This window comes from Chelon labrosus (genome assembly GCF_963514085.1).
Source record: "Chelon labrosus genome assembly, chromosome: 20".
NCBI lineage: Eukaryota > Metazoa > Chordata > Actinopteri > Mugiliformes > Mugilidae > Chelon > Chelon labrosus.
The window spans coordinates 1,435,450-1,455,661 of NC_140353.1; the positions used below are offsets into that span (position 1 = coordinate 1,435,450).

The window sequence follows — 20,212 nt, forward strand, 5'->3', positions numbered from 1 at the left end:
ATAATTAGGTGTTCTGTTAATAGTCCAGATGTTACAGAGACTTTATTCCCTGCTTTGGACAGACAAGTCTTTTGTTGTTTGTTCTTGTTGCATAAATTATCTGTGATTACTTTTGTCTCTTGCATTTTTATCGCGTCCAGCATTTAAAACATGCAGCAGGTGGCCTGTTAATAATATTCTGCTTAAACCTGCTCATGTTGTTTTGTAATTACATGTAAGTGCATATGATTATGGGCTGTAATGTCAAATGTCTGAGTTCTCGTCTGGCGCGTCGAGCCTTCTAACGGGGAGGTTTGAGGAAAGCCGCTCGGCTCTCTGCTGATGGTCGCAGATATTTTTAAGCGGCCCATTAATCCTGAACCGTCTCGTGACAAACAGGGTGTAAGAAATGTGGGAGGACAGCTGGGAGGGAGTCGTACAGATCGGCCTCTCTTCCACTGACAGTCATTCAAACGTCTGAGCACGCACAGTCCTCCGGTTCAGTCCAGGTCTACTATTTAAAACGACATCAAATACACCGACAGACTGACTTTCAGGCCGACAGGCGGACGGACAGGAGCAGGGATGGTCAGATTGGATGAGGCCGACTCAGGATCTGGTTCAGAGTCAGCAGTGTATCGTCTTATTATATACTGCTTTTAAAAGTGTGTCAGAAAATAAAGAGTTACGTCCTTCTTTCTGCTGCTTTTTCCTTTTAGGATCGTCACCCTGAGGTCTCTGTAGTTTTGTACAGCTGAGCTAATGTACAACACAGACAGCACCAGTCACACATTTTTGTAAACCTTCTTGTTTAGGGATGTCCCGTTCAGTATGAGGGCTGATGCAAGCATAACAGGATTTCATCGGTTTGTAGTTATTTGTTTTAGGTCTGCCATAAACTGAAACCATGTCCCTGTAGCATCAAACCTACTTCTTCTTCTTCTTCTCTTTCAAAGGTGGCTGGCCAGCGTCAAAGCTGTCAAAAATCAAAGAAGAAGAAGACAAAGAAGAAATGAAGAAGACGAATAAGACGGAGAAGAACAAGAAGAAGACAACACTTCTTCTGTTTTAATGGTTAGCGTCAAAGCTGCCAAAAATGAAGTAGCAGAAGAAGAAGACGAAGAAGATGAAGAAGAAGACAATGTAGATAAAAAAAGAAGAAAAGAGGATAATTTCTTCGATTTTAATGGCGGTTGGATGGCGTCAAAGCTGCCAATAATGGAAGAAGAAGAATTAAAAGAAGAAGAGGAAGATGACGACAACGTCTTCTGTTTTAATGTTGGTAGGCTAGCGTCCAATTGCCAAAAATCCCAGAAGAAGAATAAGTCAAATCAAGTGTAAACTGAAGTGGGACAGACAGCAGTTAGTAACTAACTGAATGTGGATGTCCAGTAATGACTAAACAGAATCCATGGAGTCCACTCAGGATCAAATGTCCGGTTGGAGACGTTCAACAACAACCAGCGTCTTCCACCTTTAACTGGTTGACTTGTCTCTCTGCGTTAACGTCTCCAAACTTGTCAGGTCGGCCAATCGGGAGCTGCTGGGGACAATAAATCTGCCGTGTCCCTTCAAGGAAAGACATCTGTGTGGAGCTTGGCCTCCTGTCGCCAACAGAGAGTGTTTGTCATGTGAGATTAAGGTTGAGGAGATGAAGGAGAGGAGGAGGAGGAAGGTATGACATGCAGCACTTGACCCGGACGTCCCTCTCTGACAGACGATCTGTTTCTAATCTGATCTCTGTCTCTGTTGATCTGATGGATGTACTTCCATCGGTATGAGCCACGTAAACATCTACAAGGACGTTTTTTTAGTCCAGTTTCCTGATTCTCTTTGTCACACAACGTTCTGCTTTGGTTAATTATGCTACAGTGAACGTACTGTTTGTCAGCCGGATCGATCAATCACCGTAATCTGCTGAGTGTGACAGATCCTCGCCTGAACAATGGACGACTTTAACCTTCAACACTGAAGGTTAAGGTTTCATTAAGAAGCTTCACACCGACCGAACGACAGTGAACACTTACGAACAGTTTGTTTCTTCTGCCTTAAACACGATTAAAACAAAATGAGACCAGAATCTTGTTATATCTGGAAAACGTTCCTTAAAAAATGGATCTTTTGGTACTTGTAATATCTGACTGATTGATATCAAGCCTTGATTTTGTCTGTCTTTCTTTCTGTCTGTAGTTCTTTGTCCATCTTTAATTTTTCGTCTGTCTATTGCAAAGTCAGCTACCAGCATGATGAAGATTCCAGGTTCAGGTAAATGAAGAAGAAGCAGAACCTAAAGGTACAGGAGCATAATGTAGGTACTAGAGTATAACATAAGTACTAGAGTTTAATGTAGGAACTAGAGGAGGTATTAGAGTATAACACCATATTGTACTGCACATTAGACGCTGCATTCCACCAAACAGTGAGAGAAACTTGAATTAAAGGTAAATATTTAAAATACTTCATCACAGAAAACACTGCAGTTTAACTGTTGGCTGACAACAACTAAAGTCCATTACTGGGTATTATATTGGGTTAACATAAACACTAGAACCACTCTGTTTGTAGTTGCTCTGAAAAAAGAAAACTTAGTACCTAGTGTAAGAATATGTGCTCTGAGTTTTGCAGACGGTGCATATAGTTTAATAATTGATGATCTGAAAATAACTTTTGCACCAGGATGTAGACATGGTACACAAGCACCATCGGCACCTACAGCACCTACAGGACCATCGGCACCTACAGCACCATCAGCACCATCGGCACCATCGGCATCTACAGGACCATCAGCACCTACAGCACCATCAGCACCATCGGCACCTTCAGCACCATCGGCACCTACACCACCTACAGCACCATCGGCACCTACAGCACCATCGGCACCTACAGCACCATCAGCACCATCAGCATCATCAGCACCATCAGCATCTACAGGACCATCAGCACCTACAGCACCATCAGCACCATCGGCACCTTCAGCACCATCGGCACCTACAGCACCTACAGCACCATCGGCACCTACAGCACCATCGGCACCTACAGCACCATCAGCACCATCAGCATCATCAGCACCATCAGCACCTTCAGCACCTACAGCACCTACAGCACCTTCAGTACCTTCAGCACCATTGGCACCTACAGCACCTACAGCACCATCAGCCTTCAGCCCCATTATCATCTCCTTCTTTTCCTCCTCCACTCCTTTCTTCTTATTCTTCCTATTTGTCCTTCTCTTCCTCCTCTTCCTTCTTCTTCTTCTTCTGTTCTATTTCCAGTAGATGTGATGCTCTTTTTCATCAATAAACTTCACAGTGATTACTGTTTTGATGTGAACACGTATATCTCATCACATCCTTTTCTTTAGTCTTCATAGAAACAGTTCATCTCTGATCAGAACCACCAATCAGGTTGAAGACATATTAAACATCTCGTGGCCAAACAAGAAACAACAATGTTTAATCAACGGCAATGTCCAAAGCAACTGAGTGATAGTTTAGGAGATGAGTGGATCATGGTCAATGGAGAAGTAACGAGGCACAAAATCTAAAAGTCATAAAGAGCACTTGGAAAAGATGTAATGAAGCCCGATGGCGACTGTCTGCGCTGTTGATACAGAACCGTACGATGATCCATAACTTGTAGACTCTCAGTCAACCATAAATATCTGATCTGTGAGTCATTTGTTCAGATGGTTCCTCTGATTACCCTCAGGGAGCCCGGTTTATTCACCGCGCCTCATGCTGCATTCAGTTATTCTGTTCAGTTATCTCCTGCATTCATCACCACTCTGCTGCATCTATCTAGGAGCAGAGCCTTCCTCATAACCTCCTCCAATAATTTAACTCACATATTCTGTTCAGCAGTCAAATGGTTTTGTAAACGCTCTGTGACAGCAGTTGGAGAGAATTTCACCGCAAACACCAGACGATTAAATCAAAGCTCTTCCATCTTTGTTGAATCCTCCCAAAAAAAAACTGAACAAAACAACATACTGCTGATTATTCCGGGACTCTGAAACACCCACGAACAACATGTGTTTCTGCTACTATACCAGGACGGGGGGGGGGGGGGGGGGGCTATGTTCTGCATGTGCAGTTGGCGTGAAAAGAGTGCAAAAACTACATAGATGAACTTTTAAAGGCAACAGGAGAAAAATCAGTAAAGATTTTAAACTGGAAAGGGTTCATATTGTTGAAAATGAGGTTAAAAAAGTCTTAATAAGCCACATACTCTGATCAGCCACAACATTATGACCACTGCCAGGAGAAGTCAATAACATTTAAACCATCTTGTGACAGTTCAATGTTCTACTGGGAAACTTCTGGACCTGGCATTCATTGGTGGACACACACACAAATCACAACTAAAAAAAAACATGAAGAACAGAACAAGGTGACCTGGCCTCCAAATTCACTAGAGATACCACTGGACTGACCAACCAATCAAACAGCAACCTCCGTCTTAACAACACATAGAAAAGCTTCAGCAGCAGCAGCGGCAGCATCCCCTCAGAGTCGCTCCTTCAAACGTCTTTAAAACTCAAAGCTGCAGCAGAGCGACACCAGCCGAGGCGTCCAACATCACCACAGCAGAGACAGACCGGTCCCCAGAACACCAACAGAAAGCAGCAGCAGCAGCATCGTGTCTCATACTCACATCCCACCATCATCATGGCCACAGAGAAGATCTTCTCCCCGTCCGTAGTCGGGGCGATGTTGCCGAAGCCGATGGTGGTCAAGCTGGTCATGGTGAAGTACAGCGAGGTGATGTACAGGGAGTCCTTGTTGGGGCCGCCCTCCAGCTGGCCCGAAGTGGCATTGTAGCGGTAAGGCGACCTGATGCTGATGGCGAGCTGGTAGAGCCAGCTGTCCGTTTTGATGGTGTTGGTGGCCTCGTCTATGACCTCGTAGTCACCGATGCTGTACCTGTTTAGAAATAAATCAGCATCTCAGTGAGTTTACTTAGATAGACTTTATTCATCCACAAGGTAAACTGCCTGGTCACAGTAGCTCAATTGCACATAAAAGAAAAAACTCTTGAATACCACTAGTACAAGAAAAACAGATTAAGAATGAAATTAAATTAAATGCATGTTTAACATGAATACCCCTTGCAGGATTCACAGATTGTATTAAAAACAGGAAGCTGGTAATTATGGACAAAGAGCTACGGTATGTGAGGTGCTATAGACTCAAAGTTGAGTAGAATTAAACCACCTGTTGTACAAGAGAGGAAAATAATGAGGGAGTAAAGAAAACAACGCTCTGCTTATTATGTTGTTTTTAGTTCCCATACAGACTATTAGCTCCATCAAAAAACGCTTTGTGGTCATCTTTGAAAAACCACAGGCTACTTTTGAAAAACACAAATGAGGAAATCTGCAAAAACAGAGAAAACCTTAAAAACAAAAACTAGTTAGAGAGAAACAAGAAGATGCTTCTTTTTCCCTACTTATCACTATTTTCAAGCTTATTTTTTATAAATAAACTGTCAGAACAAGCAATTTGGAGCAAAACTACAGCAGATTTTAATCCAAGTTAAAAACATCTAAATCAGGGGTGTCAAACTGATCCGTGAAAGGGCCGCTGTGGCTGCAGGTTTTCATTCCAACCATGCAGCAGCACACCTGACATGGCTCAATCAATCAACTGAACTGCCTTCACGCAGTCACTTCAGGTGTCCTCTTGCTTGATTGGAACAAAAACTTGCCAGCCACACCCACTGCATGGGTGCTGCATGGTTGGAATGAAAACCTGCAGCCACATGGCCCTTTCACGGATCAGTTTGACACCCCTGATCTAAATGTTCTCCAAATGATTAATAATGCAGCTATAAGCTTAGAGGAAACAAGGAAAATACAGTTATCTGTCACCTATTAAATCAAAGACAGTATAGAGAACGGACGGAGGAACAGCTCCTCTAAAGTGAAGCCAAAGCAAGTAGAGCTCCCCCTGGTGACTGGCTGCAGTATAGGTCATAAGCTCCACCTCCTCCATATTAGTGGGCGGGACTTGGACCAAACTAAAACACTAAAATACACGTCAAATAATTTATTGTCAAGGATGATTTCTGCTGTTAATATAATGTTGATGTTGATATGATGTTGATGATGTCCAAGTGTCAATTCTTTGGATAAGTTTTGTTTTAGTACACAGACTGTATATAAATATGTATGACGCATTCTAAAAAAAAGCGTCAAAAAAATGTATCCAAAAATTGACACTTGAACATTCATCAACATTATATTAACTACTTAAAATGACAGAAACCATCCTTGATATTTGACGTGTATTTTAGTGTTTTAGTTTGGCCCAAGTCCCGCCCACTAACATGGAGGGGGTGGAGCTTATGACCTATACTGCAGCCAGTCACCAGGGGGAGCTCTACTTGCTTTGGCTTCACTTTAGAGGAGCTGTTCCTCCGTCCATCTTTATACTGTCTATGGTTGAAACACGCCCCATAATGAACTCCAGATTCCTGCTTCACTATCATATCCACTTATTTTCAGGTACTTTCTGCACTAACCATGACAGATTTCATGTCATCGTGTGGCAGGGAACGCTTCCTCCTTTGCTCCGTAGGTCACAGATAAATTAGCATACCACTCAATAATGTGAGGCAGCAACGAAGCAAAGCTAGCAGTCAGCAGAACAGCCTCAGATGCTTTGTATTGTACAGACAGGGGTGAGGAGGGGATGTGTTTATCATATCATCAAGTTCCCAAGTAAAGAAGTGCTGTACCAGATGCAGGCGAGCCAGTGGGCCACCAGCCCAAACACACAGACCAGCAGGACCAGGACAGCAGCACCGTACTCCAGGTAGTGATCCAGCTTCCTGGCCACCCGGCCCAGACGCAGCAGGCGGACCACCTTAAGAGAGCTGAACAGACTGCTGATGCCCTGAGGAGAGAGGAGAGAGGAGACCGGAGGAGGAGGAGGAGGAGGAGGAGGAGTGAAGGAAATCAGTTATTACAAATAAAAACCTCCATCTATGTGCTGCTTGCTGATGCTGCCATCAAGTCAAACACCAGTTAGTCATTTGATTAGGAGTCAGGGAGCGCAGTCTCTTCCCTCAAACACTAAACTTCTCATTATCACGCTGTTGCATCTGTAATAATACATTTAAATGTAATAAAAGAAACAGATTCCACAGTAAACAGAGAGTTATAGTTGCTGTTGCCTACAGCAGCAATTAAAAAAAAAGAAGTTAGTCAGAAATATTATATACGGTTAGATAAGAGTTACACAAGAGAGGAAAATAAATGAGGGAGTAGAGGAAACAACACTCTGCTTATTAGCTTGGTTTTAGTTCAGATTATTAGCTCCTCCATGGTCGTCTCTGAAAACCACAGAAAATACTTTGAAATACACAAATGAGGAGAAAATACTAGTTAGAGAGAAACGAGGAGATGCTTCTTTTAGCAGAATTATATATTATATAGATAAACTGTTAGATCCAACAATGTGGAGCAAAATGTTTATTTAACGATTGAAAGTATTATGGATAAATAATTTATGATGCTGCTATAATGTTGCAGGAAATTATTTTTGTCTCCATAATCCAAAATTAAACTCTATAATCTAACTCTATAATCTAAATTCAGGTTAGACCAGCTTTATTTATTTCATTTAACCTTCCTCCTGCTCAGGTTGTGACTCTGATAAAGACGCTGAGCTTCAGTCCCGGGACAGAGGGGGTCCAGAGACGCCCTGCAGCGTCAACAACACGCCACACTGTTCACGCCAGCGAGTGTGAATGAGACGGAGGAAACGAGACGAGGCGTCGGGCCGAGGCGTCTGGAGGAGAAAGGTCCGTCTGAAAACAGGAACAAGGCTCCGGGACGAAAAAACACAAAGTACACGAAGAGACAAAGAAAACCTGGAGCTCAGTCGTCATGAGACGGAAACTAAGATCAAACTCTAGTTAATCACATTTATGTAGAAAACATCAGATACTCTACGTCCTGGTTACAGCTGAGACTTCTACCATGACCTGGAGGAACATGTAGATGATCTAGAGTTAGAGAAGATGAAGCAAGATGGAATCTATGTGGACAGAGACGTTGGAGACGTGGAGACATCTTGGTCGTCTCCTTCTGCTCTAGACAATCAGGACTGGCGATTCTCCTATGGGACGTGATTTAATAAATATCTCTACATCAACTGGACAGTCCTCCAACCAATCAGATTAGATGAATTTAAAGGCTGGAGACCTGGTGACATCCTGATATCCTTCTACTCTATTAGTCAGTAGACAAAGATGGAGGAAAAAACTCTTTCTTCCTCTTTTTTCTTTTTCCTTATTCTTGTTCTTCTTCCTTCTTCCCTTTCGTTCTTCCTCTTCTTCCTTTTTCTTCTTTGTTCTTCCTCTTCTTCCTTTTCATTCTTCCCCTTGTACTTCCTTTTCATTATTCTTCTTCTTCCTTTTTGTTCTTCCTCTTCTTCTTACTTTTCGTTCTTCCTCTTCTTCCTTTTGTTCTCCTTCTTCCTTTACATTCTTACCCTTCTTCCTCCTTTTTGTACTTTCTCTTCTTCTTCTTCCTTCACATTGTTCTTCTACTTCCTTTTCTTTCTTCTTCTTCTTCTTGGTCTGTTTCTCCTTCCTCACCTATCGCTTCTCCTTTTTCCTCTCCTTCCTACACCTTCTTCTTCTACTCCTTCCCCTCATCCTCCCTGCTCTCCTCATCCTTCTACCTTCTTCTTCTTCTTCTCCATTTCCAGTAGTTTTGTTGCTCCACAGCAGAAGAACCACTTGACTGATGTTTTGATGTGAACATGTGTGTCTGACCAGATCTATTTTCCTAGTTTAGAGCTTCCTAATGCTCCTTGTACCTGGAATTAGCAGATGTTAAATTCAAATATCTTTATTAAAAACACAGATTAGATGGAGCTCTGACAGTCGACCACAGACTGTGTCACCAGACTTCATCGTGCCCTTCATCTTCCACAGGAGGATGTTCAAACCATAGACTGTATAAATATAATAGAATAACTGTATAAATATCTTTATCAACATCTTTATTCTGTATAGATATCTTTATAAACATCTTTATTCTGTATAGATGTCTTCATTCTATCTGTGGTTCAAACCTCAAACACAGTCCACTGAGAACGAGGCTCAGAAAGAAAAAATCAAAGTCATTGGTTTTAAGGACAGGAGCAGCAGCCGGAGCCTGAGGCGTCGGCTCGCTCTGCACGATCTGTTTCAACACGATTAACAAAGCAGAGCATGGCGAGCAGCGGGACGGGGCGGGGGAGGGGGGGAGTGAGTCTGCACGACCTCCTGCTAAATATTTACCCACGATGACATAAAAGAAAAAATCCAACGAGATAAAAGCTCAAAGATGAACGAGGAGCCGGAGGCTGCAGAGCTCGGCCGTCATCCTGACATCACTAACAGACCCCAGCCTCAATCCTCAGCTCCAGACGGGACGTCCCAACTCTGTGGACATTTAATCCAGAATAAAATCCTCATGTGTTCATATCTCTTCAATTTACCACTTCACCATGGATGAATCTTGTGGAATATTTAGTTTCGTGTTTAATGATAATAGTTTATCACCAGTTTTATCCGATGTCTTCGTCCTACACATCCTCCTCTTCATCCTCCTCTTCATCCTCCTCTAGCTTATTTTTCTTCTTCTATTCCTCCCTCTTCCTCCTCCTCCTCCTTCTTCTTTCTTGCTCATTCTTCTTCTTCTTCCTTCCTTCCTCTGTCCTATTTTTCCCTCCTTCCTCCTCTTCCTCCTTCTTCTTCCCCTTCATTCTTCTTCCTCTTCTTCATCCTCTGTCTTCTTCTTCCTGCTCCTTCTTCCTCCTCCACGTCTTTCTTCCTCCTCCCTCCTCCTCCTTCATCTTCCTGTTTCTTCATCCTCCCTCTTCCACTTCCTTCTTTCCTTCCTTCCTTCCTGTCCTCTTTTTTCCTCCTCCTTCCTCCTCATTTTTCTTCCTCCTCCTTCTGCCTACTCCTCCTCTTTCTTCCTACGCCTCCTTTTTCTTCTCCTCCTTTCCTTCCTCTGTCCTCTGCTTCCTCCTCTTTCTTCCTCCTCCTCATCCCCCTTCCTTCCTTCCTTCCTTCCTTCCTTCCACTGTCCTCTTTTTTTCCTCCTCCTTCTCTTAATTCTTTCAACTTTGAGAAGATGAATCAAGCTGGAATCCATGCGGAAAGATACGTTGGAGACGTGGAGACATCTTAGTCGTCTTCAAATACTCTAGACATTCAGGACTGGAGGAGAAACATGGGGGGAAAATTTCCCCTTCTTCTGGAAAAATTCCAGCAGACTTGTCGCTCCACAGATCCATCTTATAATCTCGTATACAGGCCGTCCTTCTGAAGAGTTTTCTTCTTTAGTCTAAGCTCTTGTCTTCTGTCAAATGTAAAGTGTGAGCAGCTTCCAGTGAGCTGCTGTCCCACTAATATATCCTCAAAACTGTTTTGAGTTTAACAAACTACATTCACAGTTTCTACCGTAGGACACTGCTTCTGTCTCTCCTGACCAGGCCTGGTTTCATCTCCACTGGACAGAGGAAGGTTTTCAGTTTACCCTCTCTCTGAAGCCAGTGTCGCAGGCCGTCCTCCCTGCCGCTCTCACAGCTTCAAAAGGCGTCCCGTGGGACTCGGACGGTTCCCGGCTCATATGTAAATGCCTCTGATTTAAGTAGCCACAGGACAGAGCAGCAGAGATGAAAAGATCATGAGTCAAGAGCCAGCAACGCTTTTAAAAACCACGGCTCATAAGCACCTGTCTATCAGAGGGGAGCCACTGAACAGCACTGTGAGGTTAACGTGTTTCCAAGCATTTAACATTTTAAATGTCAACGACAGACAAAAGCAACACCTCACCTGAGCTGTGGAAAAACAAAAGTAATGTTTTTGCAGTTTTAAATCTAAAACCATCCACCAAAGGGTCCAACCTGGGCTGCAGCAAAAACTACACAGAAGACATGAACTGCAATTCTTTCAATAAAAACAACTGTGATTCCTAATTTGTCCACTAGGGGAAGCACTGTTTTTGTCAGAGATACGGACATAACGTAACCATAGTCTGTATATAAATATGGACAATACGTCTCCACTTCCTCTCATTGGTCAAACTGAAGATTGTTTTTTTTCCCGGGGATACGGGCGGCGCCATCTTGTGAGTTTGGATCCAGAGTCTGATCAGTACGGTCTGAGGGCGGAGCCACGTGGAGCCGCGATATTGATGCCCCGCCCACACTTCTTCCAGACTCATTCATGTTTTAGTTTAATTAATACTACGCTCTGCTCTACCTCCACCAGTTACAAGGAGATGATGATTATACACTGGACTTATTTTTCTAGAACTCTCACGCTTTACGGAGCAGTTGGCATGGCAACTGGTAGTCGCTATTGTGTCACATCCTGTTTCTATAGCGTCAAATAACGAACTAAAACGAAACTTATCCAAACAATTGACACTTGAACATTCATCAACATAATATTAACTACCTAAAATGACAGAAACCATCCTTGAAAAAAATTATTTGACGTGTATTTTAGTGTTTTAGTTTGGCCCAAGTCCCGCCCACTAACAAGGAGTAGGTGGAGCTTATGACCTATACTGCATCCAGCCACCAGGGGGAGCTCTACTTAGTTTGGCTTGACTTTAAAGGAGCTGTTCTGTCGTACATCATTAAACTGTCTATGAACTTAACACTGAGACCTAGAACTAAACAGCAGATGGAAGCAATGCACCAAATAAATAAATAACTTCAATGAACTTGTTCATAAAATGTTTTGTAAAAGGATAGTTCATTAAATTTTAATTGCACTAAATCAAAAGGAAACATCTGGAGATGTAGTTATTTCTAGGTTATTATGTTGTTGTGTTACTGGCCCGGGCCACTACAGATCTAATTGGTCTGTTTGTGGCCCCCTGAACTAAAATGAGCATGACATCCCTGCTTTAGATAAATGACAAATTAAATATGTTTGATTCAACCTCTGTCAGGGATGCAAGAGTTAAGAGTTTTAAACCCAGCTACGATTCACAGATTAAACACAGCATCATTGTGACTTGAGCGAAGCATAGTTACTGGCTCTGCTACAGACCTGATGAGACCTTTTATTGTAACAGTATCAATGTGCTAATACCATGTTTTCATCACAGTTTACCAACCACTCTCATGTGGGTGAATTCACACGTCTCCTACACGCTACCATCACCAGGAGGCTGAGCTCAAATCCATTTAATATCAGGTCTCCATCTATGGACACATGGATTCATGTAGATTAGAAAGAGTCTAACACTGCAGACAGGACGTATCCGATTCAAATACAACATGAAACGCAAACGTAGACTGAAGAGAAAAGTTTCCTGGAGACAGAAAAATCTTCCAGAGAGGGTTAGGGAGTTTATGGCAGCGTTGGATGACCAGAACATTTCTGGAGTAGAGAACACAAGGTACCAGCTACCCTCTCCACACGACATTAACTTTGACACAAAGATTTATTGGACTGAATCCAGTCGACTCTAGGAGAAGACAAGGAAGACAAGGACAGACTTTAGGAAGACACAGGAGACCAACTCTAGGAGAAGACAAGGAAGACAAGGACAGACTTTAGGAAGCTACAGGAGACCAACTCTAGGACATTTAGGATCAGATTAGGAGGTCGTCCCTACTTGAGAGAGATCCACCATTATCTAGGAGATCATTACAACCTCAGACCTGGAGATGCTGACCCCAGAGTTATAACCAACTAAAAAAAAACATATACCCCGATCAGCCACAACATTATGACCACTGACAGGAGAAGTGAATAACATCAACCATCTTGTGACAGTTCAGTGTTCTGCTGGGAAACTTCTGGACCTGGCATTCATTGGTGTGGATGTTACTTAGACATGTAGCACCCACCTAGACCAGACCAGGCACCCCTACCCCATAGCAATGACACTCCTTGATGGCAGCAGCCATCCCCAGCAGGATGCAGCCTGACACAGACACACACACAAAAACACTTTAGGAACAACTAAAAACAAAACATGAAGAACAGCACAAGGTGTTGACCTGGCCTCCAAATTCACTAGATCCCAAACTGATCAAGTATCTGTGGGATGATCCACAGAGGCCCCTCCTCTCAAAGGCCCCCCCACTAACAACAGGACACCCTCAGAAGGCCCATGTCCATTCTCTGATGAGTGTCAAGTCGTTTTAGATTTAATCTGTGGTCTCTACATTAATTCATATTTATTTACAGTAACATTATCAACACATTCCGTTCCTTCGTTCTAGTCTCTCAACATAAATATCCTCCCCCCTGACTGGCTCTGTCAGCTGGGCCGTGGTGATGGCAGCATGCACCACGTCACCAAGAAAGGTCAGACTGGATTAGACCTGCAGACGCTCGCTGTGAGCTCCATCAGCCTGCAGGACTCCTCTGCGACAGCAGGTGGCTTCAGGGCCCCATGGGAGTGGAGGGGGCGGAGGGGGCGGGGGGTCCTCCCTGCTGCACATCCAACACACATATACCCTCATCACACAACACCAGCAACTCCTGCTGCAACCTGAGGGAGCGTCAGCAGCTCCTCATGAGAAGGTTACATCATTTCTCTGCAGCCATGGACCGACTCCCTCAGTTGTTGTGTTGATGCTACAGCTGACCTGTGTGTGTCTGTGTGTAGGTGATGCTAGCTTAAAGATTCGTTTTGTTTTTACCACATTTCTGTCAGCTAGGACAAAAAAATTTTTTATTCAATCAACCACTGAGATCACAGCAGCACTACGACGGAGGCTAACAGCATAAAAAGAATCAAAGCTGCAAACACAATCAACGTTACATTAAATCCCTACCTACACAAATCCTCCTGTTAAAGAGACGATATTTCCCCGAAGACAACGTATTTAAACACCTGAACTAAGAGAGTTTAGTGAATTTTGATTTTAATTTTAGTCTGTCTGATCCACGTGGAGTAAACATCAGGTGAGGGACAGAAACATGGAGGTAGAGAAACAAGATGAACCAAGATGGAATCAATGTGGATGGAGACGATGGAGATGTGGAGACATCTTGGTCGTCTTCTAAGACTCTACACATTCAGAATGGAGGAGGAGGACATGGAGGAGGAGGACATGGAGGAGGAACTACTACTACTTCCTCTCTTCCTTGTTTTTCTCCTTTCACTTCTCCTCTTCCTCCACCTTCTCTTCCTCCTCCTCATCTTTCTCATTTATATTTTTCACCTTCTTCTCCTCCTTCATCTTCTCTTCCTCCTTCCCACTTATTCTCCTCCTCATCTTTCATATTTTTCTTCTTTCTTGCTACTCCTTTTGTCCCCCTCCACTTCCTCCTCCTTCTCCTTTTTTCTGTTTCACTTTCTTCTCCTCAACCTCCTGTTCCCCTTTATTCTTCTTCTCTTCCACCTCCTCCACTTCTCCCTCCCTATTCCTCTTGTCCTACTTCTCCTTGTTTTGCCTCCTCCTCATCCTCAGCTCTTACTCCCTTCTCCTCCTTCTGCTTCTCCTTCTTAACCTCATGCTTTTCCTTTTTCCTCTCCCTCCTCCGCCTTCTTCCTCAACTCCTACTCCTTTCCTTTTCTCCTCCTCCTCCTCCTCATTTTTCTTTTTCACCTCCTTCTCCTCTCTCATCTTCTCCTTCCCACTTATTCTCCTCATCTTTCATCTTCTTCCTTGTTCTTCTTCTTTCTTGCACTTGCTCCTCCTCCTTTTTTCTGTTTCACCTTCTTCTCCTCAACCTCCTCTTCCTTCTTCTTATCCTGCTCCCCTTTATTCTTCTTCTCTTCCACCTCCACTTCTCCCTCCCGATTCCTCTTGTCCTATTTATTCTTGTTTTGCATCCACCTCGTCCTCCTCCTCCTTCCATCTTGTTCTTCCATCTTCTTCTTCTTCCAGCAGATGTGATGCTCCACAGCAGCAGAACCACTTAGAAGCCAATAAGCTTCTATTGTGATCCATGTTTATTTGGCATATGAACCATGGAAACTTTTCATCTCTAATCAGAATTATTTCAATCATTCTGCACCAGTTTATGTCTTCCTCACGATACCAGGACATTCGGCGGCCGAAGGGAAAGTTTTTTGACGGCGGGGCTTTTTACTAGGACTCAGGAACGTCTCTTGAGGCCCTCACAAGCCAGGAATATGTGTGTGTTTGTTGGTGTGTACGTGAGTTGGCAGACGCTGCACATCTCCAGCTTGGCAGCGTCTTGAAACCTGCATTAGAATACAACTAAAAATACTCCCTGCCCGTTTCAGCCATCAACAGGGGGATTCAGTCTGCAAAGAGCCTGTAATAATAATCTCTATTTCCTCTCACGCTGCACCTTAAGCCTCCCACACGCGCTGTCCTCAGTCGGCTTCCATCCATTCCTCCAGCCTGCTAATGCGGGAAAGTGGCGACCAAAACGTCAATTTAAGCAAAGAGGCTCTGGCTGTGTCCTCTTCAGGGGCTGGACGGCTACGTGGTGGCATCGATTTCCTCTCGGCCCCCGTCTCGCTCGTTGCTCGCTGCAGTTTAAAGGAGAGTAACGGAAAACTCCACCCGCTGGGATCTGGTCGAATCCATCAGCGACTGGCGGCGAGAGGCCGGAGGACGAGAGACACCTTAACCCTCTGGAGTCGACAAATCACATGATCAATTTAAGGCGATGTAGCAGCGAGACGAGGCCTCACTGAGTCTCTATTTCAACTTGTGTAGAAAGTGCTAGCTTCAAACTATATACCAGTTTTTAAATTGTGTTGATTAGACTTATTATAAATAATTTACGCCATGCTTTCTCCTGAATATAGTCGTCACGTTTGGTGGATGTTTAGTGCAGGAAGAAATGGTGAAAAGGAAAACGCTGGTAGAAAAATGCATCAAATCAACCGATCAGCAAATGATATGGCAATGGTTGCTAAGGAAGAGGGAAAAGTTGTGGGAGTGATGCTGTATACAATCTATGGAGTGATGACAGCGAAAGAGAGAAGCAAGTTTTAACATCTGAGAGATTTGTGACCTTTAGACGTTACTGATTGTGACGTCTGATAGTTTTTGCAAATGGTTGTAAATAGTTGTACAAAAAGTGCCTGATGCATTTCCTGCATTGTAATGTAAATAGTTGTAAATAACTTTGTTGTTTGCATACATTAGCTTTTGATATTTACAGTTTAGATTTGCATTCTAGGTTATGAAAATGGTTCATTAAACATGTTTGTGGTTTTCACAGTGAAAAATCTAGGTTTTTACTGCTCAGATTTTATGTTTTTAGTGTAGTTTTAGGTCCAGTGTGTTAAAACAGTATGTCAAAATGAAAAACTAACTGTAAAGTCACACATGTGAGGTTGTGCTGAAGAGAATGACACCAAACAAGGCAAGGTAAATTGTTTTTAAGATGAAATGTAAAGGTAAAACCGAAAGTAGTCAAAAACGGCCAATACTCTAGACCTGGAGGGTTAACGGAGACGCTGACTGATCCATGAGACGCCACAAAAACCTGCCATAGAGGAGGTTTGACTGGTGCACTGAGGGGCTTGGGTTCAATAACAGCCTTGAATTAAATATAAAAATAAAAACCCGTAAACCCTGCGGTGAATTTATACTTTATACTCTCTCTGTCCCACTTTGTTTATTCACTCAATAATGTTCTTTAAAAATGTCCCTTTAGGACGGTTAAAGTCCTCCATCAGGGCCTCGTTTCAGGATTATCAGTGGGCGCACATGCCGCCGTCGATTTCACTGAGAAACCGTCTCCAGATAATTGAGCGGTGACATTAAGAGCCGCTAAAACTATTTGCAGGAATGAAAATCGGTAGGCCGCGTACCAGAGCCTCGGAGAGACGCGTTGATCTAAATGTTAACGAGAAAGCAGAGCTGAGGGAGGTGTGGAAGAAGTTTCTTTTCTGGCACCAACAATTAATAGAAAACTCAGCTGCTGGCAGCGTAAGAGGCGTTCTCATTATTATTATTTTTATTATTATTGTTATTGCTGGCATTCAAGCACTCGTGTCATTAAACCCACACTTGGCCGACACACAAACCCAGTGTGTGTATTTGTGTGTGTGTTCCTGCACGTTCCTGCAGATACACAACAAAGTGACAAAAAAAACCCACCCACCCACTCATGAAAACTAAGAGCTGCATGAGTGGAACATTACTAGATCTCATTTGTTCTTTTCTTTTTTCTTACATTCAATTGATTGCTCCTTCCACTCACGCTGACGTTTAATTAATTCAGCGGGCAATCAACTGGAAAATCACCTTTAATGGACTTGAAGTCGTATTGATATATAACTTCGGCGTATCTGACGGGGGTGGGGGTGGTTTGGGTTCAGCGGCCGTGAAACACCCTCGGGACAAGCCTTATCTCATTATGAGCCTTCGCCCAGAGATCAAACTGATTCAGCCTCTAAAAAGTCTGTACGACAACGAGGCAGATCTGTACCACGACGGATAATTAGACACCAGGACGCATTAAAGAGCTCTGAAGCTGAAGTGACGTTAGAGTTCTCAGCTACAAAACCGTCGTCAATATCAGCTTTTGTTCTGAAAGCCTGAAGAGGTTGGTCACAACCATAGACTGTATAAAGATAACAGCTCCTTTAAAGTGATGCCAAAGCAAGTAGAGCTCCCCCTGGTGTCTGGCTGCAGTATAGGTCATAAGCTCCACCCCCTCCATGTTAGTGGGCGGGACTTGGGCCAAACTAAAACACTAAAATACACTTTTTTCACGGATGGTTTCTGACATTTTAGGTAGTTAAAAGGGAACTACTGTTTTTTACAACCTGGACCTTATTTCTAGCATAAAATACCATCGTTTACTCACCCAAATAACTTTTGTTTCATTAGCACTGGTTTAGGAAATAATTAGATCAGCGTATATCTATATAGTGGGAGTGACTGGGGCACCGAGACGCAGCCTCTAAATAACGCATTATCTGCCGCGAAACTCGTTCATTTCACCAATATTTTGTTATCGTATGCTAGTACTACTCCCCATTGAGTCCGGAGTTACCTGTTATCATCATCCAGGGTCTGTAGATTGACCTACAGACCCCGTCACTCCTGCTATATGGATATACGTTGATCTAATTATTTCCTAAACCAGTGCAAATGACACAAAAGTTATTTTGGTGAGTAAATGACTGTATTTTATGCAACAGTAGTTCCCCTTTAATATAATGTTGATGAATGTTCAAGTGTCAATATTTTGGATAAGTTGCGCTTTAGTTTTATATTTGATGCTTCCACGTCTATAGTTCACTACATTTGTTCCACTAGAAACACCTCCATGTTTCTGAGGAGAGAAACTATTCGACCAATCACATAAACCCCAATAAACTACTTCACAACAACAGTCACAGCGTGAACTCCACCACCTGCTGAATCTGATTTCATTCTTTTACACCTGCATTAAAGGGTTCCTCATCCAGATCCAGGCTACATGTTAATATCAGGAGTAAACAGGGTCACAGACTCTCACTGTGGCTCTGAACTGAACCGATCTGCAAGCTGTGGGAAAACGACTCGATGATTCATCACCTTGAGACCACGGCGTTAATCTGGGCCCTCAGGGCGGAACAGGAAGACGTGACTTCACTTTAATCAGCTGTTTCTATAAGTGACTAATTAAATGATCTTTTCTTATGGACGGCATCATTAGATGAACGCTAATTGTCAGCTAATAAAGAAAAATGACAATATCATCCAGATACACAAACTGTAGGGCATCAAACCTGCTGGAAATAGAACAGAAGAAGAAGAAGGAAGAGGAGAAACATGAGGGGGAGGAGGAGAAGAAGTGGAGGGGGACAAAAGGAGAAGGAAAGAGAAGAGGAGAAGAAGGATGAAGGTGAGGAAGAAGACAGATGAGGAGGAGGGGGAAGATGAAGAGGAGAAGTGGAAGTTGAAAAAGGAGAAGCAAGTCAAGGAGGAGAAGAAAGACAAGGAGGTGGAGGAAGGAGAATATGAGGGAGGAGGACGAGGACAAAGATTACAATGAGGAAGAAAGCAAGTCAAGGAGAAGAAGGAGGCCAAGAAGGATGAGGAGGAGGAGGAGGAAGAATGAGGAGGAGAAGGAAAAAAGGAGGGGAAGAAGTGGAGGAGAAGGAGAAGATGGAGATGAAGGAGGAGGTGAAAAGCAGCAGCAGGAGGAGGAAGTGGAGAGGGACAAAAAGAGTAGCGAGGAGGAGGAACAAGAGAAGGAGGAGAAGAAGGTGAAGGAAAAAAGTAGAAGAAGTGGAAGAGAAGGAGGAAGGAGGGGAGGAGAAGATGAAGGAAGAGGAGGATGAAGAATAGAAGGGAAGGAGAAGATGAAGATGGAGGATGATGAGGGAGAAGTGGGAGGAGGAAGTAGAGGAAGAATAAGGGTAAAGAGGAGAAGAAGATGTAAAAGGAGGAAGATTAAGGTGAGGAAGAAGAAAGAGTTAAAGAAGAAGGAGGAGCTGAATGAGTAGGAAGAGGAGAAGTGGGATGTGAAGAAGGAGAAGAAAAAAGGAGGAGGAGGAGGAAGGAGAAGATGAAGAAGGAGGTGAAGAAGAAAGAAGAGGGGAATGAAGAAGAGAGGATGAAGGAGAAGGTGAAAAGAAAAAGAAGAAGAAGCAGCAGGAGGAGGAAGTGGAGGGGGACAAATGGAGTAGCGAGGAGGAGGCGGAGGAGGAAGAGGAGGAGGAGGAGGAAGGAGGAAGGAGGAGTGGAGGCTCCTAACCGACATCAAATATTAAAGATCTCTCCGTACCTCGTCCACGTTCTCGAAGGCGTTGATGATGTCGTAGGGCAGACAGGACAGCAGGTCGATGACGAACCAGGTCTTCAGGTAGTTCATGCGGATGAGTTTGGGGTCAGAGATCACCTCCCCGCCCGGTCCCACGAAGGTGGTGTGGAAGTTGAGGACGATGTCCACCAGGAAGATGACGTCCACCACGCTGTCCAGCACCAGCCACACGATGTTGTTCTGCTTGGTCTTGAAGGAGACGTTGTAGGGCACCATGATGGCCGTGTAGAAGGTGAGGATGAGGATGACCCAGTCCCAGGTCGTCTTGAAGGTGCAGTAGTGGAGGATTATGTGGGGGGGTGTCTTGGGGGCCTCCTGCTTGTACTGGGGGAGGATGTCCGAGTTGAGCTGCAGGACCTAAAGACGGGACAGAAACAAGAGTTTTAACAGACTCACCTCCACATAACTACGTTTCATCTGAATCAAATCATTCCTTCATCTCATCTTATTTCATTCATTTTAACCTCGAAAACCACAAATTTATGTGACGTGTATTTTAGTGTTT

At 43.6% G+C, this 20,212-nt stretch overlaps 1 protein-coding gene across 1 annotated transcript in view; it reads right to left on the reverse strand.

Annotated features, from left to right (window-relative positions):
* Positions 1 to 20,212, reverse strand: part of kcnh5b (potassium voltage-gated channel, subfamily H (eag-related), member 5b) — a gene marked incomplete at both ends in the record, with an annotated part of 109,638 nt that overhangs the window by 59,454 nt on the left and 29,972 nt on the right. Inside the window, 3 exons of the mRNA XM_084568573.1 lie at positions 4,633 to 4,901; positions 6,718 to 6,875; positions 19,672 to 20,064. Coding sequence (XP_084424699.1) covers positions 4,633 to 4,901; positions 6,718 to 6,875; positions 19,672 to 20,064 — 820 coding nt within the window. The remainder of the gene's footprint in view (positions 1 to 4,632; positions 4,902 to 6,717; positions 6,876 to 19,671; positions 20,065 to 20,212) is intronic.